The 25,861-nt window shown below is 38.0% G+C and overlaps 1 protein-coding gene across 2 annotated transcripts; it reads right to left on the bottom strand.

Annotated features, from left to right (window-relative positions):
* Positions 1-101: 101 nt before the first annotated feature.
* On the bottom strand, positions 102-23,457 carry PRKAA2 (protein kinase AMP-activated catalytic subunit alpha 2). Of its 2 annotated transcripts, XM_063298011.1 has the most exons (9): positions 23,329-23,457; positions 16,767-16,908; positions 14,991-15,084; positions 10,777-10,921; positions 9,547-9,634; positions 8,864-9,088; positions 7,115-7,616; positions 4,496-4,622; positions 102-3,026 (listed from the first exon to the last, which is right to left on the bottom strand). In XM_063298011.1, exons 1-9 carry the CDS (start codon positions 23,429-23,431, stop codon positions 2,791-2,793), a joined length of 1,662 nt encoding a protein of 553 aa, XP_063154081.1. In that variant the 5' UTR covers positions 23,432-23,457; the 3' UTR covers positions 102-2,790. The 2 variants fall into 2 exon arrangements, with proteins under 2 accessions (XP_063154081.1, XP_063154080.1); XM_063298010.1 differs by lacking the exon at positions 23,329-23,457 and having other exon boundaries at positions 16,767-16,920.
* Between the last annotated feature and the right edge of the window lie 2,404 nt (positions 23,458-25,861).

Raw genomic sequence — 25,861 nt, 5'->3', positions numbered from 1 at the left:
GATGGGAGGCTGAGTCGACCTGAGCCGGCTACCCGAGAATCCAGCTTCCGCTGGGATCGAACTCGGGTCGCGGGGAGAGTTTTCGGTCGCAATACTGCCGCCTACCACTCTGCGCCACAGATGTGAAAATATCAAGATGCATATCAAATTTTTAGCATGTGCTGAAAGGTCCCTAACTGCCTGGAAGTGAGAAATCAGAAATGAAGATAAAAAACAAGAAAATCTGTGCATCAGTAACTGATACTAAGGGGATAATTTGTTTGTTTTATGTATTTTATTGGTCAATGACCAGAATAAAGTTTATCTATGAAAGAGATTGATGATTTGACCAAAGAGTAAACTGGGAAACATCCTTGTCTGTTGATATTTTTCAGCTATTATTCATCACAATTATATGATTTAGGACCAAGACAAACATACATTCTTCAAGAGATACTTTTGTTTCTAGTACTTCCCCTAAAAGGAATACACCTCTTTCAAGAAAGAGGAATCTACTTAAAAAGAGAACAGAGACCAGGAGTAAAAAGTTCCTATTCCTAAGAGAGGCTAACTATGCAAAAGACTGCTAGCCTAGAGCTTTGGGAAAGATCTCAAACCCATCCCCTTCCACAGCTGGCTTCTGTGGCAGTCCCAAATATGCTCCCCTCTCCCTTGTATCAATGTTTAAAACAGAAGAACAAAACAGATGGACTCCCCCACCTTTTTAAAAAAAAGGATGAATACTTTAGATAGCAACGCTATATATTCTTACTTGGCCTAAAGTGTACAAGTGGGACTTACTTTCTGAACAGACATGTACAGGATTAATCTGCAAGTGAATAAATATGCTGTGTCGGGAAACCTTTCTTCTCAAAACCTGTCCAAAATTAGCACCTAGCAAATATTGTAACAGACAACTAAAGCTATGGAAGCGTTTAAAAACTGACTTGCTTCTGAAGCAATGAAAATTTGTCTTGAGTGCCATGTTCTTTTTTTCACTTGAGCCTTTTCCTGAGTGCAGTTAATGTTCTCTGCTACCCTCTCTTCTCTGAAAAGCTTGGCTTCTCTGTAATTACCTTGCTTTATCAGTTTATTAGCCTTTTTTCTGACACAGAATATTGCCAAAAGACCTCACTCCTGAAGAAAAATAGTAAGTTTTTGTTCCTTTCCCCACAGTTATGAATTTTATACTAGATTTCTGTGGCTACAGAAATTTTGATCTATTACTGTTACGGGATTAATAAATATTGTTAATTTAAATATGCAGTCCCAGCATTTTGATATATTCGATGCAAAACATGGCCTGGAATGATTGATGGGAGAACTAATAATGCGATTAAAAGCAACTGCAAATTTTGCTTATGAGATATAGTAGGTGGTCTGAGTCTAACAAGTTAGGACAATAAACAGCAGCAAGGACAAAGTGGTTATGAAAGGCTGCAGTAAAAAGAATTCCTTCAGTGAAAACAGAAACTCCTTAATAAAAAACTTTAATTAAAACTGGGGAAATGTTACTGCAGAATAGCTTGCAAAAAGAATTGGTAACCCCGACTACCATCCGCCTCTCAAAAGCATTGTATTCAAGTGATTTCTGAATTTGAATGGTTGCCAGCTTCTGGGTTTGGGGGATTTTACACATCTAGTTTGAGTCATCTCTGAGGACAATTTTCCACTGGGGTGAGTAACAGGTATGGTGTACAATCCAGTAGCAGCAAAAATTCAATTAAAAACGTGTTGAGTTCAGGCAGAGGTTACTACCTAATAACTGAAGTAACAGATGTTTGTGCAGTATTTGTCACTTGCTACCTCCAATAAAAGTAGTTGCTTTATTTAATTTCACCACAATGTAACAAGAATATAAAATAATTGCTTTATAATTAATCATCTAGCTCAGGTTTAGAGAACCTGTGATGCTCCAGGTGTTCAGTTCTAGTTCACTGCTCTCGAGTCAGCAAGTCTTGAATCCTGTTCTACACTGTTTTAGGAGGTAGGTTGCAATAATTCATTCAGATGAATCCATGAGTAGGATACAAAAGCAATGTTGACTTCTAAGCATTCCAAAAGCACTTCCATAGAAGAAAAAAAACCCCATCAAGCTTGGCCAGAGGCTTGCCATCATATATTTCCAAACTTAAATAACTAGGTCTAACTTATAATTATTTGAAGTCTGATATCAAAAAGATTTCAAAATTGCACTTCTTACTGAGCTACAGTCCTACCCTATGGGTGATTTTGCATGTTATAATATGTGGAAGAACAGCAGATACAAACTTTTCTTCCATGAGTATTAATCTAGATCAATTCTATCCAGGATTCTATTGCCTTTGTTTTCTAAAGTCAGTTTTGATGGTCAAGTTTTCAGGAATATTATTGCACTGTTCATTCAACATGGCATGAGTGTTACGGATTCTTCAACTGTAGATATTTTCAGATTTTTGGTAGCTGTTGCACTGTTGACTTTTGAGTGGCAGCTAGTAAAATCCAACAGCTACCAGCTATTGGCTGGGGCCCTCAGTCCTCACTCCTGTTGAGCGCTAACTCCACTGCTCCATCTTTTCTACCATACCTATGAAATAACATCAACAACTCCTAATTCCTGGCAAAAATTAAGCAAAATCTGCAGTTAGGCTTACCTAAATTGAACACTTTTGTCTTCTCTCCTAAATATGCAAAATATTTCCTGGGTGCAATCTGATATTTCTATGTTCAAAATGAGGCTTTCCTTGCCACACACTTCCAACTCAGCCTTGAGTACAGATATTCCCAAGGCCTATGATCTCCCACTGAAATCACGCTTCTGAATTATACCTGTCAGCGAGCAAGAGCCATAATGAGACTGGCACACATTTCAAAGAAATCCATTGTGTGGCTCCCAAGGCGTGGTGTCCCAGAGGACATGCTCCCAGTCAAAGAGCCAGTAAGGGACCCAGGAAGTGACTGGCAATCAACAGCGGCAGAGTCAAAACTTAGTCTTGGTCTGTGCAAGCGAGCTGCTGAGCCTGAGCGCTGAGGTGTAGAAGAACCCGATCTTTGCTCCACGACATCATCTTAAAAGTACAGAGAAATGATTTAAAACAACGGCTTGAGTTGGCAGGAGGCTAAAGTTTCCCTCTACTCTTTTCTTTTACTCCTGGCTTAGCTTTTGTGATAGTGGTCAACTCACCTAAGAAAGGGTGTTTTGGAGAATTGGCTGAGATAATCCCATGCTCTTATTTTCCTCCTCCTCCTCCTCCTCCCCATTCCATGAAATGAAAGCTGCTTCTTCAAGTGGCCGCCTATATAATGTCAAACACCTCAGGCCATGTGTAAATGTCATGCAATTCCCCACTCCTCTCCATAAGGGCTTCAACTTCTGATGTCTTCTTGGGAGAAGAGGAAGGAACTGTGCTGCCATGATTCCTATGCTACAGAAGTAACACGAGAAGAGGTTTTAACTGTATTGCTACACTTATTTCCTTCCAATCATACTTTTCTGCAAATATTTTGCCATATTTATGCTACTTCTATATTCTGTGCTCAATCAGTAGACTCTTCCCTATTATATATTTTTACCAAACCTGACCCTTTTCCCTCATTCTATCTTAAATGTCTTTGTAGCTGTTTTCAAGACTACTTACAGCTATCTCAACTTCAATCCCATTAGTCTCAAACAAAATGTTGTGCCCAAGAATAAAACCATATATGCATGTTCCATTAATGTCAGGAAGAGTTGCTATCAGATAAATCACCCTTTTCCAAACTTGGCAAATTTAAGGTATGTGGGCTTCAACTCCCAGAACTCCACAGCTAGCATGCTTGGTTGCCCAGTTGCCAAGTTTGAAAAACACTGAGATAAAATATATAGGAGTGTAACTTTTGCTGAGCCCTTTGATTTGATTTATAAATAGTTCTGAAACTGAACTGAATTTTCACAAATTTTGATCACCATTTTAGAAGTCTGGGTAAGCAGAGAGTAAATCTTTTATGAAACAGTTTTATGAACAAATTGCATGCATATATGTTTCTCTAATCCCTTTTAGCATCTAGGATTTAAACACCCCACCCTACCAAGAAAGGGGGGAAATCACAAAACAGCAAAAAGAAAAGCAAATAATTGAGGTGATTTTTGGAGATGATAGAACTGAAAGTGACACAAGATAGTTTCAACTAGTAGTAATAACAGTAATGAAATCATCTGGGGTGGGAAGGAAATGCATCACTTGTGGAGAAAATGCTATTAGGAGTCCTGAAATGGTCTATGATCAGAAAAGGCTTGCAAGAATATTGCCTGCTGAGGGATTATTGTAATCTTGCGAGAAGCAGAAATCTCTCTTTTTACCCACATGTGTCATTAATCTGTCACAGTTAACACTAAGTGATGACAAATGGACTGAAGAAGTGTTACTAAAACAACAATTGTTCTGACTAGCAGAATCATAAAGTAGATATAAAGTGTGATGGGGGAAAAAGAGAGGGTGAAGTTGTTTGGGTTTTTTTTTTAAGTTTTCCTTCAAGCTTGGGAGTCTTTCCTACATACCATCAATGCTTTTAAAGTCCAACAGATAGCTGCGATTGTCAACCTGATACAGCTGCAAACTCATTTTCACATAATTTCCTGTAACTGGATTCTTTCTACGCACTCGAAGGTGATAGGCATTCACCACCTAAAACACATAATTGCCATTTGAGAAAAAAAGAATTATGGAAAAGGAAAAATAATTTTTATTTCATATTTCAAAAAAATAATTTTGCATAAAACAAAGGAATATAATTCCAGACATTTCTCCTCAGTAATAAATCCAGTTGAGTTCAATGGGATTTACCTTTCAGGAAACTGAAAAATGCATTTTAACTAGCTTAATCTCAGTATTTCAGTTTAAGGACAAATTATGAATAGGGTTTTCCACAACTCTGCAAACTTATCAAATAACATTTCCCTGGAGATGCTTTTTTATAGAAGTATCTTTAACAGAATCCTGTTTCTGTTTCTTATCACTAACATTTTCTGTCTTATATGTTGCTAGTATAGATTAGGGACAATGAAAGATGAGCCATTCATCCTATGTGGAAATCCTCCAACCAGCGTGCTTAATTATAGTTTTGTTCATACATGGCCTTTACCATGTTGCCACTCTGTATAAAGGTAAAAAGTTGTTGGGAGGCGGCGGCTTACAAATTTAAAAGGTAAATAAATAAATTGATAAATGCCGGATAAATAAAAAGTTAAATAAATCTTTCCTGAACAAATTATGGATTCTAAGACATAGTTCTCTAGGAAGTAAAACTGCACACCAAAATGTAAAATATTACTTGGGGGCAGTCTGTGCATGCTATTAAATATTAACTTACAGGGAGAAAGTCAGGATGAACAGAGATTAAGAAATATACTGCCTCTATTCAGGAACTCTGTCCATGAGATTTTAATCAATTAGACAAGAAGTTTAAGTTATGTTTAAGCTTTATTCCCATGTGCTAAACTGTATACTTTCAACATATAGACTAACCAGCCTGATTCTTTATCAGTGATTTTCAATGAACATATATAACAACTATAGAAAAGGGATTCTTTTTCACCGTGTTTATCAGGCAGTGGAACACAATTGCTAGTGAATGGATTGGCCATCTCCTCTGCAGTTTCCTGTGTGACTGTCAAATCTATTCAAGCAAAGTATTGTGCAGTATCAAGAAATATTCTTGTTGTGATCTTAAAAGCCAGCTAATTGTAACTTATGTAATAAAAAACACTGTAGAGGGTATGTGTGTATGGGGGAGGGGGGGAAGAACAATAGCTTCTCCAATAAAATCAAAATTCCTTTGAGCCAAAATTAAAAACAACTCTATTAATAATTGCATGACTTGATATAACTATGTCTTAAATGCAATCAAATGTCTATCCATTCAGAATTAAGCCCAATGGGTTCAGCGAGACTACAGGTAGTCCTCGACTTATGACCATTCATTCAGCAACCATTTGAAGTTACGGTGACACCAAACGAAGGGACTTATGACTGGTCCCCGAAGTTACAGCTGTTGCAGCGCCCCCTCAGTCACATGATCAAAATTCAGGTGCTTGGCAGCCTGCCTGCACTTACAACTGCAGGGGCACTTCAACTCTCCCCGCACGCCTATCTTCCCTGATCTCTGCCCTTTTGGGTGCTCTGCATTCCACCACATACTCCTGCTGCTGCTGCTACCCCCTCCCCCCAACTAACCTTCACCATCTTCTTTGTCCTGCTGCTGGCCTGGGATCCAGGTGCTGGGTGAGGATGCAGCCCCGGAATGTGCACAGTGAGCTTGGCAGGATGGCAGAGCCTCAACTGCCAAAGGGAGCTTGCTAGGCCTGGCCGGGGAGAAGGCAGCAGGAGGCCCAGGCACAGTGCTCTCCATTGCTGGGTGAGCAGGAGAGCAGGCGGTGGCTCTCCGGGTGAAGGTGGAGACTGTGTGGGAGGTGCTGTTTGGGGTGGTGGCAGAAGTGGAGGGATGCGGGCTTCCCAGAGGCACAGCGGGCACTCTGCAGCTCATGTTGTAAGCACTTCTAGAGAACCGCAGAACTGCAGGCTTCACCGAGGGGTGGAGGCGAGCCCAGCACCGGCAGAGCCTACCCGCAGGTCCTCTGCTCGGTCTCAGCCCAGCCTTCTTCCTGCAAAGCCTCACAAATAGCCAGCAGCTTCGAACATGAGCTGCAGAGCACAGGCCGGAAGCCTCCCTGGAGAACCAGTCTGCAGGCTTCACTGTGTCTGGTTCCAAGACACCCAAAGGAGTGCCTGAACTTGTCCAAGTACCAGAAACGGGGCCAATGGCAAGCGGAAGAGGGTTATCTCCGATGTGATACTTAACTCTCTCCCAAGGATGGCTTCCTTTGGGGCCTATTTTACTACCTTTTCAACACCAGGCAGAGATTTTTTTTTGAGCTTCCTGCTTCTGCTAGTTTTATTTGTTTTATGACATGTATTATATCATTATTTAATCTGTTTTATGGTCACAAGCCTTAGCTGATCTTTGATTGTAACCAATAAAACTAAACCAATACAAGCCTCCCTGGACACATTCAAAGGTAGTGTTCACATGCTTTAAATCCATGCATAGATAATTAAATAAAATTTATGGATTACTTATCTGAAAAGCCTTCAAGAGCCACGCAGCACTGTATTCTTACCTTCCATTCAAAATCCAGCTGTTTCATGGCCCGATAAACTTCAGCCATGATTTCGTAAGGCTTGCTTTGACTCCGTATTCCTAAATGCCACTTTGCTTTTTTTACAGTCAATGGCTTTGGCTTAGTGGTGTTCAGTGCATCCAAGGAGCATTTTGCTTTGGGACTATCTGCAACTAGAGGAGGCATCCTTTCTGGGTGAGGTTTCACCCCTGGGGGGATATGCATAGTGTCATCCATAAAAGAACCACTGGGTGGGCTGGAAGCGAGGTAGAACTCACTGGCCTGATTCATGATTCTCCGGTTGTCAATGATCAGGTGATAAGCTACTGCAAGCTGATCTTGAGGATCTCCACTGTACAAGCTGGCCATCACTTCTGACTCAGTGCATTCAAATTTCTCACAGACTTCTCTCACAGCATCATCATCCATGACATTGGCATCATATGATGGATCTTCTGGAAACAAGTAACTGGGCAGATCTTGTTTGAACCATTCATGTTCTCTAGAAGAAAATAAAAAGGTTGCTCCAATTATAACAATGCCATTTGTTAATAATGTGTTGAAATCTCTTTCAGTCCCCCAAATTCCCCACATTATGAAAGTTTTCAGAGCAGCTGGGGGAGGGGAATTGGGTGGTCTTTTTGAGATTATTTTATTGTAGTGAGTAGCAGATGGGCTGTTGCTGTGGTTTATTATTATTATTATTATTATTTATTACATATCTCTGAATCACTTTGCAGTCTTCCTCACCGCCCATGAAAAACGATCTGAAAAAGTTCCTGCCTAATGTCTCCCCTTGGAATTTAATTGAAGTATGAGAATCCAGAAATACTGCAGTATACTGGAAAGGTGACTGTATAAAGAAAGACATGACATTTAATCATAACTACATTAATGCAAGATCCCTGCATCTCCCTGAGGATTTCACTGAAATGTTGTTATCCTTTGCAAACAAGAAATGAAAACAATTTCTTTTCTATCAAATTAACTAAGTATTGTAAAACAAACCAATCATAGAAGAGAATATGTTTAATGATGATAACAATTATGTATGCTTGCACATTTTCAGTGGCCAGAGACTTAAGATACCTCAGTACTGATTCATATTTTGATAAGCTTCTAGATATGAAAAATAATTGTGGAATAATCTCCTGCAAGAAATTATGAGTTCAAGGACAAGGTGAACTTTAACTTGACAGACCTAGAGTTCATTAATATTAAAGAGATCCCTTGTATGCCCTAACAGAACACATGTGCACAATCAATTGTTCAAGCCACATATTGCATGAAGGTTTCAGAGCTTTAGGATATGGCACACCTGGAGATCTTGAAATGAGGCTGAAACAGAGGAAAGAAATCCAAGTCATGGAGTGGTGCATTTGTTATATCATGATTAACTCTAAACCATATACAGTACATGTTGTGATGTGTTCTTTTTAGCTAAACAGATTTGGCTACTTGTGTTCAAAAGTACCTTCACTACCTGCTATTTCCTTTACCCGCTATTTTATTATTCAAGATTATTTTAAATCTCATCTCGGTTTTTCCTATTATCTGTTTGTGATGACTCCAAATTCAATTTATTTGAATTAATAATCTTCAGACTATGTTTAATCAGATTGGAAATGATTGTCCAATTTCTTTCTAGTATCAAATCACACAATAAACAAGGTACTCTGGCAATTCTCTTCTTTTTTACTTTAGAAAATGTTAATCAGTGGCATGCTAGAATTTCTGCACAGACCTTACCGTATGTCCTTGATGGTGGCTCGTTTGAGTGGGTCAACCTGCAGCATATGCATCAGCAGTGTTGCTATTGAATGGTTGAGGTATTCAGGAATGTAGAAGACACCTCCACGGATTTTTTTAAACAGGGTTGGAACATGCTCATCATCAAAAGGAAGAGTCCCACAGAGGAGAGCATAAAGAATAACACCACAGCTCCAGATATCAACTTCTGGGCCAGCATACAATCTGAAGAAAAGAAAAATATCATTAATCTATTTCTTAATACAATATTAGGTAGTGCTAAATAATTGCCTTCATGCAAAATGATGACTGGAAATTATGGTACCCTTCACCTCCTCCTCTTGATTATTTTGTGTTTACACCTCTCCTCTTTGATCTCTCCTCTGCCTTCTCCAAGTATCCCTAACATATTCTTTGGTACTCCAGGTTGTTGATATTTAGCAACATGGTATAGAAGAATCTGTCTGGATGTGTCTTTATAAGGTAATGGAAATAAAATGTTTCTACCTATTGGCTATCTCATGGTATCTGCCACCCTCTTTACAGTGCTGTTGTTTCTTCTTTAAAATGAAATCATGTAACCCTCATTATCTAAGTAGATTAATAACACAAACTATTCAGTTATTAGAATGCATCTCATTCCCTAAACATTTCAATATGCTATCATTGCCTTCATCTTCTACCTTCCAGAGATTACTTCTGGTGCTGCATAGTTGGGTGAGCCACAGCTGGTTCTCAGGAATTCACCATCTGACATCATGTTGGACAGCCCTAAAAAAAGAAAACTTTTCAGGTACTGACCTATATAGACGAGGGAAAAACATGTCTCAGGCAGCAGAACTCAGAAACAGAGGAAAAGAACAATGGAAGCAGAGCAGAGGACAGAACTACTAGCTATACAATAATACAAAATGTGATTCCTAGAACTATGCCACTTTTTGTTTACAAATTAAACAGTCAAAGCAAAAAAGCTGCTTGATTATGGTTTGCTTCATGGTGTGGATGTGAGCTTCTTCTAAACATTTCCTTGATGCATACAGAATCTCATTTTTCTACTGAGTCCTGTATCCAAATTAATCATACCAGTAATTGGGATTAAATTTTATAATAAAGACCTAGAGGAAAAAGTTTCTGGATGTCCAGACAAAGAGGATAAAGGCTTTGTGTTTTATACCTGACCTGAAACACTGTTGTATATCTAGCATGAAGATGAGCACTGCATTAAGTGAAGTATTTCTATATTCTGCCATCTCTGCTTGAAGGAACAGTGAAACAGATAAATGAGAGGAAAATATGTATACTAGTTTGTATTTAAAAACCAGTGAGTTATTTTGCTCAATTAAAACCAGTAGAATGACAGGAGGACTACCACTAGAGTTAAATGTCAAAACAAAATAATTTTGTAAATATTTTTTATTTTATTTATTGGGGTGGGAAAAGGAGAGATACGGGAAACACTCACCACTGACAAATTCACAATCTATTTTCCGATGAGGTGACTAACAATAGCATTTTAGACAATAGATGAAGTTCACATGGCTGAATGTTTCTCCCCATACGATCGATAGATAGATAGATAGATAGATAGATAGATAGATAGATAGATAGATAGATAGATAGAAAATTACTTTTCTATTTTCTATTAGGCTCGGAATCTGCCTGGAATCTAACTTCCTAATTTTTTTGCTGTTCTATGGAAAACCCTTCGGCCAGGGGGTTCCTCACCTACAGTCTACTACCTTGGAGAGGATTAAGCCAATGTTTCCAATTATGAGAACTGTTGACAGTAGCATAGAAGCTTCTAGTGGTGATGGAAAATAACACTGAGTTCCCTGAAGGATGTTAACATTGACACAGTCCAGGGAATGGCTCATAGCCAATTACATTTTTGGAATGCTATTGGGGTCACATACCAAAATCAGCTATCTTGGCATTCATGTGTGCATCCAGCAGCACATTCTCTGGTTTCAGATCTCTGTGAACCACCATATGCCTATGGCAGTAATCTACAGCTGACAGAATTTGCTGAAAGAGACGCCTGGCTTCAGCCTCTTCTACCTGCAACAACAACAACAACAACAACAACAACAAGAGCAGCAGCAGCAGCAAAGAAGTGCTCTAGGTTCTTCTGTAGGCCACTCAACGAGGCAGCAATCATTTCTTGGGTGAGCCACAAGAGAAAGTTAGAATTACGGTTAACAGCACTAAATAGAAAAGCAACAATTCAAGAAATGATGTTCTTGTACTGTCTCCAAAAATTAAGGCTGTCAGACAATTAAGTTTCTCCTCACCTGGTTCACTCTGGGTATATCCTATAAACACCAGGTCACTTCACCTAGAGGAGCGGGTGGGCCTAGAGGAGATACTTAACTTTGGATTAAAGTTGAATTTTTCGTCACAAAGTCTGGCCCCTTTAACCAGGGTAGATCTTTTCTATGCATCCTGGCAACTGAAGGAACCATGAGAAATTCTCCAGATGCTGGTGGGAATGGGTTATGGTTAAGCAAGGGGCTTACTGATGAGGATACTCAGGAGGATCAAGGTAGCACTTCTGCAAGTGCAATTGCCAGAATCTGGTCACACAATCCACAAACAACACAGTAAGGCAAAGCAGCAGATTCCTTTCCCAAAGTATTGCAGAGTGTTTACCACACTTTGACATCTTTCCTTCAGCAATTCTTGATGATACATGTAAGAACACTCCACTCAGTAAAGTCCTTCGCCCAATGGAGAAAATGAGATGGAAACACTGGCCTACATCTTTGTGTAATGCCTTTTTGATAAGGACTCCATAACATCATGATAGCCCGCTTAATACCACATTTTTGGGTGGTCTGTACAACTTTTATTTAAACTGTTTTCTTGCAGACAAAGTCCCCAAAATCATGTAGCAAGTAGCAAATGGTGCTGTCACATGCAAGATAGAAACCAGTGGTCTTCCCTGTTATTTTTGCATGTTACTGTATTTTATACTGTTTTTATGTAATTTTATGTAGCTTAAATATATTTTATTTCATTATAATCTAAAGCGACATAATGAACCTTTGATACTGGTCTGAGACTGTAATTAAATTGATTGATTAGCTGACAATTCCAGTCATTCCCAAATCACATGCTCACTAGCTCAACTGAACCGGGATGGAAAATAAAATGCAACACATCTTGGGGCAAACAAGATGGAGATTTTAAAACTGTGGTGCTCAAAGAATCAATTTATTATTGTATAATCCTCTTTAAGATCTTTCCAAAGATCTATAGAAGCTCAGAATGAACTTGAACGTGTTTGTTCCTACTTCTTATTAAACTGCAGTCTGCTCCTCCCACCCTTAATTTAAGCCAGAGTCAGCAAATGCAGGGAAGAGCTTTTACATCTTACATGTTTATGATCAGTGCTAATGTCACTGGTCAGCATAAACAGGCATTTGCCTTGCTGATATTGTTGCTGCTATCTATGGGCTCCTTCATCCCCTGACACAGCAGGATGAGAACAAGCAGTGATGGCACAAGGATGAAGATCAGCAGCTTCTATGACTTGCTTTCATGATCAATCATTCCCAGGCACACAGACAAGCAGCAGTAATGACAGGTGAAGGATTTCCTAAAACAGTGCCCCAGCTTCAGCAGCAACCAACATTTTCTGAAATCTCCCTTCAAGAATAATTGTATGCAGGATAGAGTAGGCACATGCTAGATCAGGGTTTCTCAACCAGGGTTCTGTGAGAGGCCACTAGGGGTTCCCTGGGAGATCACAAATTATTTTAAAAAATATTTCGAATTCAGGCAACTTCACTTTAAAGAGGTAAGTTTCATTCTTTATTTTTAGTTTAAGGACACTGTTCATGCATATATATGAAGGCCTACACATGCAAGAAATATAATGATTTTGTAACTTCTGGCCTATATTTGAGCCTGAATGTGCAGGGGCTCCCTGAGGCCTGAAAAATATTTCAAGGGTTCCTCCAGGGTCAAAAGGTTGAGAAAGGCTGTGCTAGACTGTTATTTCTGAAAACAGACCTTGGTGTCTGAGAACAAATTTCCTGATGCCTTATGTTTACACCCCCATTCTTTCGTGTGCAAAGAGTATACTGAAAACTTCTGCTTCTGCTACAGAACCAACTATTTATAAAATGTAATCTCAAGGTATTGAGTTTTATTCTAGCTGTGGTTTTATTCTGTTTTATCTTAAGTAGCTACTATTAAAACAAATTACAGTTCCTTGGGCTCAGACATCTTAAGAAGCTGGGCTCAATTTTAAAGCCACCAAACTCTTGCACTGCAGCTGTGGCCCTGTCTCTGATGCAATTGTTGATTTCAAAATACAGAAAAAAATTGTAGTATAAGCCCTAAATGTGGCCTAATACAATTTGAAAAAAACCAAAATAATATAAAATCTACACTTAAAAAAAAAAGGTGGGGAACCACATGCATGATTCAGCTCTGTCCATTTTGCATCACTGCTCGCGTGAACAAGCCTTGTGTTCTTGCAGCTTGATTCCTGTAGCATTTTATGTTAAAAAAATAATGTAAATTTAACACTGAAAATTAGCTATGCATATGTTTTACACATTGAAATAATAAAAAAATACATGCCCCAGTATTCTGAAGTAGTACAGAGTAGATGAAAAGTAGAATGAAGAGACAGAGTACTATTATGGTAGAAAAGACCACAGTACTTCAGGCAATAGGTGTGTGAGATTACATTTTTAAAAATGTTACTATGCATAACACCCAGAAGCAATTCCCTGGGGAGGAAAAAAGCTCAGCAAGGGACAATCTAACTCAAGTCTTTCTAAGTGATGTATCTGCAGGGAGAAGTTCACTTTCACACAAGAGGCATTTAAGTATGCTACTGCAACTTCAAACTACAAGATGCCATCAGTTGTAACAGGACAGCCTCATTTGGCTTCATATGTTTATAGAAAATGCTCTAGTTTAGTTCAAAACTAAAGTGGAATTTAGTTCATTAATTAATGAGCCTTATCAGTTGCTTATAATGACAGAATAATAAAATAACTGCATACTTTACATTTTATAATTAACTATATTATATAACATATTATAACATTCATCACTGACTAAATTGATAAACAGTGAATTACAAAAATGCAAAATTATGGTAGAAGAATTCTAATCCTATACTTGATTTATATAATATGCATCAGGAAGCATTTTGCTTTCCTAATCGCTTCCAAAGATTAGAGAGGGAGGGAGGGAGAGAGAGATGCAATAATCCAACCTATGAACTGGAACAGTAAAAATTAAATCTGTTATTGATATTGCTTTGCAAATGAGTTAGATTCCATATAATGTTCATCAGTAATTCTATTTTGGAAAAAATTGAAAAAATCCAAGCAATAAAAATAAAGTACTCATGAATTGTACTACTGTATAAAACATCTTCTTCCTGAAGCAAGCATTTGTGTTGTTCTTAGCCTGAACTCTTATTCATATTATATATATGGCTCATTTGACAGCAATTATATCACTAACTAAACATACCAATAAATCTTACTACAACACCAAATGAACTTTAGGATTGTGTGAAATGACAGCTGTTATCTATGTTTACATGTCTGTACATACCCAGATGAACCATTATCTCTAAATCATCTTTTACTGTGGATCTTTAACAGAAATCAGTAGTACAATGTAAAGTAAACCATGTGGCTATAGAAGACTTAAAACAGGGTGATGGAGGTTGCTTTTGTTTATCATTTATATTCATTACAGATCATTTACAAATATATTCAGTTTGAGGCATGATGATTGGTAGAATTGCTGAATTGTAATACTGTATACCACCCCTCCCCAATTGGGAGTTATTTGATGCATTGGACTTTAACCCCATCATCCAAGTGAACATGGTCCCTTGGAGTTGTTAATCAAATGCATCTATTGGTTACCAGATGGGAAGGGTATTGCAGCCAATAGTTATCAGGAAGAAATATACGACAGTGATTTGAGCCAATAGCAAGCCATTTTATATATAGCTAATAGGCTTGGCCTATTTTTGATCTTAATAAAAGAATCATATTTAGCAAAGCAATTCTGGCAAAGCAATTTCCTAGTATTGTCTCTTTGTCCTTTCCCCACATACATATTTATTCCAACTGGATAAGATACTTACATGTCCATGTTTACAGATATAATCAAACAATTCTCCACCAGACACATATTCCATCACCATGAAAAAATCAGTGGGGGTGCTGATCACCTGATACCTATTGAAAACATACAGAAAAATAATCACATCTTAAATTTTTTTGCTTGAAGAAGTTCTTAAGACCTCTTATCTTAAGGACTAATGCAGTCCTTAACAAAAACATATATTGGAATTTGCTTTCCATATAATTGCTTTTCACTTCTGAAGGACAAATTGGTCACTTTTTTACAATATAAATATAAACTCCTTCAGGACTCTACTCAATTAAACTGTTTGATAGATCTTCATCCCCTTACTCCACTCCCTACATTAAGCTTCTTCACTCCTCTAGGATCTTTTTTCAATAAACCTTCTTACAACTAATATTCTGAATGTTGTTGCCAAGAGAAAATTAGGAAATTTCAGATACAAAAGTCAAAAAATGTTAGTACAAATCTAATAATTACATAGGAGCAAGGGCTCCTGTTTAAAACAAAGTTAGTTAATTAAGGACACCAATATCTTAACAATTTGATTGATTTATTAATTGCATTTGTATTCTGCCCAACCCCAAAGACTCTTGGCAGCTAACTATCTTTTCATAAAATAAAAATAACACCTGTTTTTTAAAAAAATCAATATATATATATAAACAATCACAATCAAAAATATAAAAACTACATGCAATAAAAATAATATATACATATACATATACATACACAAGATTGGAAGAGAAGTTTTATTTGTGGGAGTAAGGATTAGTCCAGATGCTCCCTCACTTCACCATACAGAACTGGTGAAATTTTCATAAGCCTATTGATTTCTCATTCATCCCCAAAATATTGTGCGATAACAATGATTCCTATTTACAATCTGTCTGGATCTATAGTATAAAGCTGATATATATATATACATACATACACACACACACACACACATACACACACACATACATACATACACACACACACATATACATACATACATACACACACCCCATTATAAGAACATAAGATACATGTACGCATGTATTTACAATAACTTAGTCAATCAAATCAAGGTCCAGAGTGGCCAACCAACCTTTCCTAGAAAGATCTCAACCATGCTATAGGACAAAAAGGACTTGCTTTTTCTTCTTTAAGCATTTGCTTTCAGAAGTACACAGCTTCTGTACTGGATGTAACTGAGTACTCCCTTTTCATGTATTGTACTATTCAGTGAAATCTGAAGAAATTTCAGTTGTGCCCTTGAAATTTTAATACACAAATATATAATCTAATTAGTCTATTTAGGCTGAAAGATCTATTTTTAACCATGAATCTCAGATGAACATCTAAGATACTTTTTTTTCAAGCAACTGTCCAATCATGCACCAATTATCCCAGAAAAATATAAGATATTGCGTCAAACCGAAAGTCAAGATTTTCTTGTTTGTCAGAGAACAAGAGGTATAATCTAGCCAGAAACAGTTTGAAGGACATTTTATAACAATTAATCTGGTAGTAATAAACTAACTGAATCCCAATATAGATCTTGCTTACTGAGTTTCAGAAGGAAGAATGTCCACCCAAGTATTCTGCGTACATGGGAGTAAATTCAATATGAGATCAGTGAAACTTCTGAATTCAAGGGCTTAGAGACAAAATTTATATTATTCTTGAACATACTATAAACACAGTAAAATATCTGCAGTACAGAAATACATATTTCATGTGTTTTATATGGCATACTACAAAGAGAATAGTAGTTAGCAACACTTACAATTTGATAATATGGGGATGTCTGAAAAGTTTTAAGTTTTGGATTTCTCGTTTGATCTTTCCAACAACATCCAAACTACGAATTTTTTGTCTGTTTAAAATTTTGACTGCTACTTTATGTCCAGTAAGCTGGTGTTCTCCAACTAAATAAAAAAGAAAAGTTAAATGTTAATCACTACTTAGATAAAATGATGAGGTTACTGAATTGTGATCTTCATTATTTATGTACTAACAGTACAATCTTTACTCAGAAATAGGTTCCCCTGGGTTTTGTAAGAGTAACTTTCATATAAATACTTTAAAGATTGCAATCTGTGCAAGGCTGTGAAATCCTACCTCTACAACTCCAAAGCTAGTTGGAGTTAATGGGACTTATTCTTGAGTTGGCATGTATGGAATTGAATTGTAACATACATATAAAATTACTGTTTATTCCAAATCTGTCTATTTATCTTTCTGGAAGTGACATGATTCAAAGAACAGCAGTTAAGATATAGGTTATGAACAAATTTGTCTAATAGTAATTGCTATAACAAAGATAAGAGTAATAACAAAATAAATAAATTAAGTCTGAGTTGACATATTTTGTCTTACATCAAGTGCAGCATAGAATCCATAGGTTTTGAAGAGCAATACTATCTCATGATTTTTAATAGATGCTATCAAAAGGAGCAAATTCTTCAGTTCACTTACTAGCAATGACAACTGTACACCGAAAGAAAATAGGTACCAGTTTTCTTCTCTATGTACATGAGACAAAGGACATCTCACTGGTGACATGACATTGTTAAGAACTAAGGCAGAGTGCCCAACAAGATTTGTCATATGATGACTTCTAAAGCTACTTTAATACTTACTGCTTTGACTTTAATTTAAAAAAAAAAGGAGAGAAAGACAGTACCCTGCAGCAATCTGGTTATCACCATCCTCAAGATCACTAATAATGAGAGGAGAAAGCTTTCATCATTTCTTCTTTGGTGTATGCTATTTTCAACTAATCATTTGCATTAATTAGGGCAGCCTTGCTTTGCCCACCTTCTTCAATAATATTTTGTATTGCAATTCCCACTATCCTTGACCAATTGGTCATGCTAGTTCAACCTAATGGGAGTTGTAGTTCAAAAATATCAAAAGATTTTTATACAATGCTGAATAACTATTTCTGTCCGCCTGTCTTTTGGCAGGCCATTTGCTCCATAAAATTATTTACAACATTTCTTATTGTATTTCAATTATTTAATTCTGTTCTATTAAAAGCTTTCTATCATCCATTTGACAATTGTCGCAACACTTTCTTACATTATGCATTTTATAAGTTACGAACTAAAATGATGGCATGTTTCAATTAGCTTTTAACATACATAATTAAGAAAGAAAAAAATCAGAATTCTTACACCATGTTTATTTAGAAGTAATTCCTATTTGAGTGCATGGAATTCACTTCTAAGTAAAAGTACATAGATTAGATTGCAATCTTATATGACTGTCTTGTAGGTTGTTAGTTTACATTTAGAAAAGAATAATCTTTTCTAAAGATAAATCTAAAATATTTAGTTTTAGAGCAATTTTGTAGGTGGAAATAAAAGATACAGAAAATAATTCAAGCTCAACTAAATCCAAACTACTTCATAATAATTCAGCATCAATAGTAATTTCAAAGGTTGTTCTGTAGGATCAGAAAGCAAGGGTCTTCTTAGTGTTTAGGACCAGAGAGGCACAGGTTCAAGTGCACCTCATCAAAGAAGCTCACTAGATAACTTGGGTCAGTCACTTTCAGCCCAATTTTCCCCACACAGTTTTGCTATCAGGAATGCTATGTACTCTGACTTGAGTTCCTGGAAAAATGTTAGAATATAAATCTAACAAATACAAATTATGTATAAGGCTGCAACTGTAGACAATTTACCTGAGAGTCTCAACCCTCACAGGAGATACAATATATTACTGCATCACTACTAAGCAGTTGATTAAAGTTTATTATGCATTATTCCCTTTTTTCTTTAGGAGCATTATTGCTTGCCCATCTTAGAAATTAGTTATGTATTCCTTATGTTTTCAGACTAATACTACTACTAGCCAGTGCCCACTAGAACTTCCACATATTGCAGGGTTTCTCAACCAAGGTTCCGTGGAACCCTAGGATTCCATGAAAGGTCACTAGGGGTTCCCTCGGAGATCACGATTTATTCAAAAAAATATTTCAAATTTGTGCAACTTCATATTAAAGAGGTAAGTTTCATTATTTATGTTTAGTTTAAGAACACTGTTAATGCATATATACAGGCCTACACATGAAAGAAATATACTACTTTTGTAACTTCTGGCCTATATTTGAGCCTGAATGTGCAAGGGTTCCCCGAGGCATGAAAAATATTTCAAGAGTTCCTCCAGGGTCAAAAAGTTGAGAAAGGCTGACATAATGTGTAGCTTATTAGCTTTCAATCCAGTATTTTGGAACTAACTGTTTTAGGGGGAAAAAAAACCGAGCCAAAATTTAACAGGTAGTAGTAGTAGTGGTAGTAATAATAATAATAATTTAAAAATCTAAGCCAAGGCAGAGATTCCCAATAGGCTTTGCCCTTGGTAGTATTCCATAAACTGACAAAGACAAAAGGCACACATTTGGAGACACACGCACTCAAATATGCATATAGATTTCAAAGCATAAGTTTCCTTCTAGTATTAGGTTTATAAAAAAACACTAACATAATACTGATACTGGAATTCACAGAATCCTTATGATATTCTAAAAGGAGGGAGTGAATAAATAGATTACATACAAAGTTTAGCATCCCAGCTTAAAAAATCATTACATTTTAAAACCAGGTGAACTATGAACTAGAAAATCTGCAGTTAAGAGGTAGCCTGACTAAAGAAGAGGGTGGAGTGGTAATGTGGTAGCTGTATAAATTGAGCAAGTCACTATTATTAGCAGAGATAAGAGCAGCCTGAAATTCTTTCCTCAATAAGAGTGTTCTAAAAATAAAGCTGCTTGCCATGCTTCAAAATAAAAATACTTTGGCTTGCTTCTTTTTATGTCCTTATATACATTCAGAATGAAAAGCAAATTTTAAGATAAATTATGCTTTGTAACACACGATATGCATATCTCTATGTTCCCTCACCTGGAACATACTATTCTACTGATGCATAAGGATCTTTCCAAGAAATGTAAACCAACTTAAGAAATGGTCCAAATGATTACACAGAGGAAACTAGCAATTTACAACATCACTCAGACATTGCTGTGGTTGTAAACTGCTAATGCAGACAGGTTGCATACCATCATGGCAATGGCTGAGTGATACTGTAAGTTAGCATTACGGAAACACACACAAAGGCCTAATAAGAACTATAATTTATTGTCCAATAAATGATAGTTTATCATCGATTTCTTCCATTTGTAAAAAATCTCACCCCTTGATCAGCTAGGCTAGAAAGCTAGCCTGTTCCTGAAGTGCCAAAGAGAAACCTGTATTAACCAGGCACAAGAATTCTGCAGTATCTTGAGAATTAACATGAATATTACGGCATGTAATTTTGAATAAATGATAAATTATGAAATTTTGGAAGTCTGGAAGACTCTCCAAGTCTTTACTGATTTTGTTTTTTATATCATTTTTGGTCTTTTAAGAAGTGTTTGCTCCTTACTGGCTGGTGTTCTGGGAATTGTAGTAATATTGGGAAGGTACCAATAGATATTTTGTAGATACTTATGCGCAGAAGAGGACATTTAGAAAAGAAAAGATATAGCCTTTCTTATCCTGGAAGTATGCCCATTCACATTTCATGGTTTCTATTAAAGTGATAAAAAGTAAAGAGCAGTATCTTCCTTTGTACCTAGTCATATCTGTGCAATTTTTCTTAAACTGAGCTCTCTGGATCCTATCAAACACCTGGTTTTAACACCCAAGCTGTAAATTAGTACAGCCACAATTTTCTTATTGCCTCTTCTTCCTATTAACAGTATGCATATGGGCTACAAAAATCCAGAGGACTACTAGATAACAGCAAAGAGTTAAGAATTTGCAGCCATCTAGTAAGTGATTAGGTTTTTGCACCCCAGATATGGTAGTCCTAATTACGAGTTACCTGTTTTGCAGACATTAGCAAGTGTTTGTGGTCATCTATACTCTCCAAAATGCTTCATCTACCAATTTCTGAATATTGGGTTTGTATCCATGAGAAAAGGGGAAAACAGGGCATTCTTTTCTAGTAACCAAACCAGTAATATTTGGCTCTGGGAAACGATACAACAGAAATGCTAGTTATATACATATCTGAAATAAGCTATGTCTCAAAATAGCAGAAACAACACTCAGTGCAATTAAATTAACCAATCATCTGTGGGTATGTGTCTATAGCTTATGTCTTCCCTCTCCATCCTTTTGCCCAAATATTTCTGTAGCTGAACAAAGTGTCTGCTAATGGCAACAATGCAGCAGACTTTAGTTGTTTGCTATAATGTCAGAAATGATGATGATGATGATGATGATGATGATGTAATTTATTAAACTTGTATGCCGCCCAACTCTCAGTGAGTCTGGGCAGCTCACAGCAATCAAACAAACCTCCTCATTCACTTCCCTAGCCCCACGAGAAGGTGGTCTGATCATATTCACGAATCTGTCATCTCTGGTAGCACTTATGGAAAAATATTCCACACTGACATAACCAAGAATGAAAAGTCCCATTTGTAAGATCTGATGACAAGACTAGCCTCTGCCCAGCTCTAAGGTGATTATTTGTGTTTTATTCAGTGACCTTGATTAAAATAATTAAAAACCACTGGCTAACTCTAGCCAGGAAAATAAACAAGCTTGTATGTACATATTCCTGCTGAGTAGTCCATTTATAAATGATATGTGTCTGCATATTCTTTTCTAATACATTAATCATTAACAATAAACAGCCTGCTTTGTAATCCATCATTTGCTTACAGTAAGCAACAGATACAGAGATATTATTGTTTCACTCCTGTGGGACTTGTTAAGTCTACTTGAATGTCTTGTAGGATGAAGTAACAAGAGAGGGTATTATTTGTTGTGTAGTGTAACAGCTTAGGTTCCTAATATGGAAGCTTCTAACTCTACAATCATAAGCAATGCTTCAACATTTCCAAAATGATTTACCATGTTCCCCTGTGCATGTATGTATGCTGCATATAGCTGAATACTATAAAATAGTGAACAGTGAAAGACAGAATCTCTTTAAGCAGTTAAACTCAATTATTACACTACATCTTAGAAAATTAGATGTTAGTTAGTGTTCTGTTCTCTAAAATGCACATAAATGGCATTTCATTTTTCAAATATGTCCAAAAATCATTAACCCCACATACATTGTGTTAGAATTCTAATTCTAGAATTAGAAAACCAGCAAATAAGAACTAAATCAATCATTTTTAATGCACTGATCAATAAAGCAACACTCCAAAGTATATTAACTTGAGACTAAGACTCACTGATCCTGCCTCTCAGGAATTCTGTGGGGATAAAATGTGTATCACCTAAACTTTTAAGGAGAATAGTCACAGCAAAAGAAGATAAATAAATGTGACTGCAATCCTGTATTACCTAACTGGGAATAAAGCTAATGGAACACAATGGAATTCATTCTAGAACACAACAGGATTAGTTCTGATTCTGAGTAAACAAACACTGAATCCCAAAGGCAGTGTTAGGAAATGCATTTTTTTGAGGTAAAGATTCTCCACAGATCTGTGGAAAATAAAACTGATCTGTGGGTGACATTTTCTTCCAAAAAACTGGAAATTGCTTACACACAACCTTGACACAATGTCTTATTTCTCAGTGGGTGAGAAATGAGTACTAAATAGTGTAGTACTGTTGGAGCAAAAAAATGTTGCATTATCCATCAAGTGGATGGCCTAAGACTTATCAATGCAATTGTTAGCATACCCATTTGCTTCTGTTCCTTTTATAACTCCCCCAATGTCACATTTATTGTACAATCCACAGTATTGTATATTGCGTCTTCCCTCAAAAAAAAAAAAGATAGGAAAGAAGAAAATTCCCTTTAAACTCGGCTTCTCCATTTATTGTTCTCCGAATGAACTGATTTCAAGCCCCATCATCCCCAGCCAGCATGGATAATTGCCATGAGCTTGGGATGATGGAAGTCCTAAGAGTCGTGATGGGAGACCCACTCCGACCCGGTCGTGGAAGGCTGTGTGTGTGAGACTCGTGCACTTTAGCACATGCCGAGGAACAGACAGGTTGCTCCGCTGCTCAAGATTTCCAGCCATGGCCCCCGCAGGCCGCCTCTTCCGCCTTCCCTTTAAACGCAGCCGCTACCGGAGCTCCACCGAACAGACGGACCCCCCTGCGGTGGCTACCATGGAGGATGGAGAGGCGGGAGAGCCCCGGGGACGATGCCTGGCTGCTCGCTGGCTCCAGTGCTGGGCAAGCGCTCCCGCTTGCTGCTGCTGTCGCCGCCGCCGCGCGCACTCCTCGGTGGGAAGCGACCCTCCGCCTCTGCCGGCCTCTCCGTCCAGCAGCCCGGCGCCCCGACCTGCCCCGCCCCCGTCCCCCATACTCAGCTCTTGACTTTGCCGAAGGTGCCGACCCCCAGCGTGTCCCCCAGCACGTAGTGGCCGATCTTCACCCGCCCGTCGTGCTTCGGCGGCTGCTTCATCTCAGCCATCTTCGCTTGGCTCGGCTCCGCTCTCGCCGCCGTCCGCCGCCCCCGCCGCCGCCGGTCCGGCCGGACCACAATGCAGCAGGGCCGGGAGGGGAGGCGAGAAGGAGACAGGCGGCGGGATCGCAGGCAGCGACGAAACAGGGAGGGGGGGCTGGACAGGTGAGTAAGGAGAGGGGTCGGTGCGTGGCGGCGAAGGGGCTACAAGCGCTCGGGTTTAGCTCCGGAGAAAGGGTCCAAATAAATAAAGCACTCTTAAGGAATGGCGCGAGCTTTGAGGGGTAGACTGCCGGCGTGCACTCGGCATACGTTCAGGGGCACTTCATGTCTTGCTATGTTCCTGAGGTAAATAAAACGAACCGAGAATCTGACTTGATCAAACCCTGGAATAATTTGGAGCTGCTGGATACAGAAAATCTGGAAGTGTGAAATTTGCAGATGTGTGTGTGCAGTGATGCGTGGGAGAGAGACTTTGGATGCACGTGTGGTTGTACCTCAAAAGAACACACTACATACATACATACATACATACATACATACATACATACATACATACATACATAAATTTGCCCTATATAGATCCCACCTCTCCTTCAGGAATGGCACACTTTATAAATAAATAAACAAATAAATAAACAATTTAGATCCTGCCTATCCTTCAGGAATGGCATAAGCAGGGCTCCTCCTTTTTTTCCCCACAACAACCCTGTGAGGTAGGTTTGACCAAGAGAGAGCAGGATTGGCCCAAAGTCACCCCAGAGAGCTTCCATGGCTGAGGATAGATTAGAAACTGGATCTCACTAGTGTCAACCCAACAAAGTAACCACTACACCCCATTTGAACGTAGTTAGACAATTATTCTCAATGTATCCAATAGCCTTCACCTCATATCATGTAAAGAGTGATGCTGTAATTGTTAACAATTTTGGGGTATCTCTGGTAGCTACACTGAAAGCTTCTGGGAAATACACGTGACTTTGTGGCCTCAAAGTGGACATGGATGAGTAACCTTTTTGGGAGAATATACACAGGTGCAGATATCTTAGAAGGGTTCTCACATGGGCTGACCCAGTGATGAGTGGGGACATCTGTCTAGAATCAGGATATGTTTACACATCCAGTTATACAGTCACAGTCACAACCTCATTTCCCCCACAATAAAGTCTTATTCTGATCCCAGCGAGTCTACAGTAATTAGAAATGCTGGGAGAGAAACATGTCTATCTGTCTGTCTATTTTTCAAAAAAAAAACCAACTAAATATATATTAAATATATGGCATCTGTTTGGTTCTTAAAAACTTATGCATTAACATTAATGTTCAGTGACAACTATTAGGCAGGTTTTACAATTACATATTCAGACATTCTGTACAGACTTGAAACTACCCAATGCCATTTTAGCCTAAACTAATGTGTTGTGAAAACCTAACCAATTGATGACCATGATGCTATGATGCAGTAGGAAAAATGTGGTAGAGGAGAATGTGGTACAAGGAGATGGCACAGTAGTGGGTAGCAGTTAGTAACTTTATTATTTCTCTGAGGCAAGGCTGGGGAAAAAATGGTGGTGGTACCAGTAGGACTACGAAATATGAAATAAAAAACTCTAGATGTCCATTGGATGGCAGCAAAGAGATTCAGAAAGCTCTAGTCCCTTGCTGCCATCTAGTGGCAAATCTTTGTAGCCTACACTGAATAGTCCTATGTACTGGAAAGGAATAAACTTCAAAGGGTTAATAGAAATAAAATCCCTTTCTGCATGTGGGTATATGACACCATCTGGGGGTAACTTATGAAGCAGGACCTTTTGTTAAAAAAAAAAAAAAAGTCCCATGAAGACCAACATAATAGTAGATTATGGTGAAAGATCTCTGAAACGTAGCATGCCAGAACTCAGAATAATGCCATGAAACATTTGAAGCTGGAAATGAAACATCAGAATAAGATGATCACAGACTGAGTAGATGACCTTCCAGGAGCTGAACGACATATTGAGTGTTCATAGAATCACAGAGTTGGATTTAATTTAGCTTATCAACTCTAATCCTTCGCTCAGCAAGGAATTCAAATTAAAGCATTCCTGACAGATGGCTTTATAGCCTTTGTTTGAACATGGGGGCTCAGGGGAGCCCACTCTCTCTCTGGGTAATTGGAATCTGCTGTAATTTCAGCGAAGTACTCCAGGACATTTTGATTCGCCTGTGGGCTTGATGGGATGACAGTTAAATGAATACGTAGCTGACTTGAAAAGTATTGAAAGGGTGTTCATCAATGGCTCCTCACCAGATTGGAGAGAAGTATCAAGTGGGCTGCCACAACATTCAGCCCTGATCCCTCTATTCTTCAATATTTTTATTAGTAAATTGGATACAGAGATAGCCAGACCACTTACCCAATTTGCAGTGGATAAGATACAAAATTGGGTGGGACAGTTA

Source organism: Candoia aspera, chromosome 3 (genome assembly GCF_035149785.1).
Source record: "Candoia aspera isolate rCanAsp1 chromosome 3, rCanAsp1.hap2, whole genome shotgun sequence".
Classification (NCBI taxonomy): Eukaryota; Metazoa; Chordata; class Lepidosauria; order Squamata; family Boidae; genus Candoia; species Candoia aspera.
This window is presented reverse-complemented; position numbering and strand designations above follow the sequence as displayed.

What these genes read in the sequence shown, in the direction of transcription:
- PRKAA2 (XM_063298011.1), bottom strand. Translation starts at nt 23,431, where the DNA reads ATGGCTGAGATGAAGCAGCCGCCGAAGCACGACGGGCGGGTGAAGATC. An exon ending in ATATCTGTAAACATGGACAT is followed by an intron (nt 10,922 to 14,990) that starts GTAAGTATCTTA and finishes TTGTTGTTGCAG; the next exon opens with GTAGAAGAGGCTGAAGCCAG. An exon ending in CCAGAAGTAATCTCTGGAAG is followed by an intron (nt 9,089 to 9,546) that starts GTAGAAGATGAA and finishes TCTTTTCTTCAG; the next exon opens with ATTGTATGCTGGCCCAGAAG.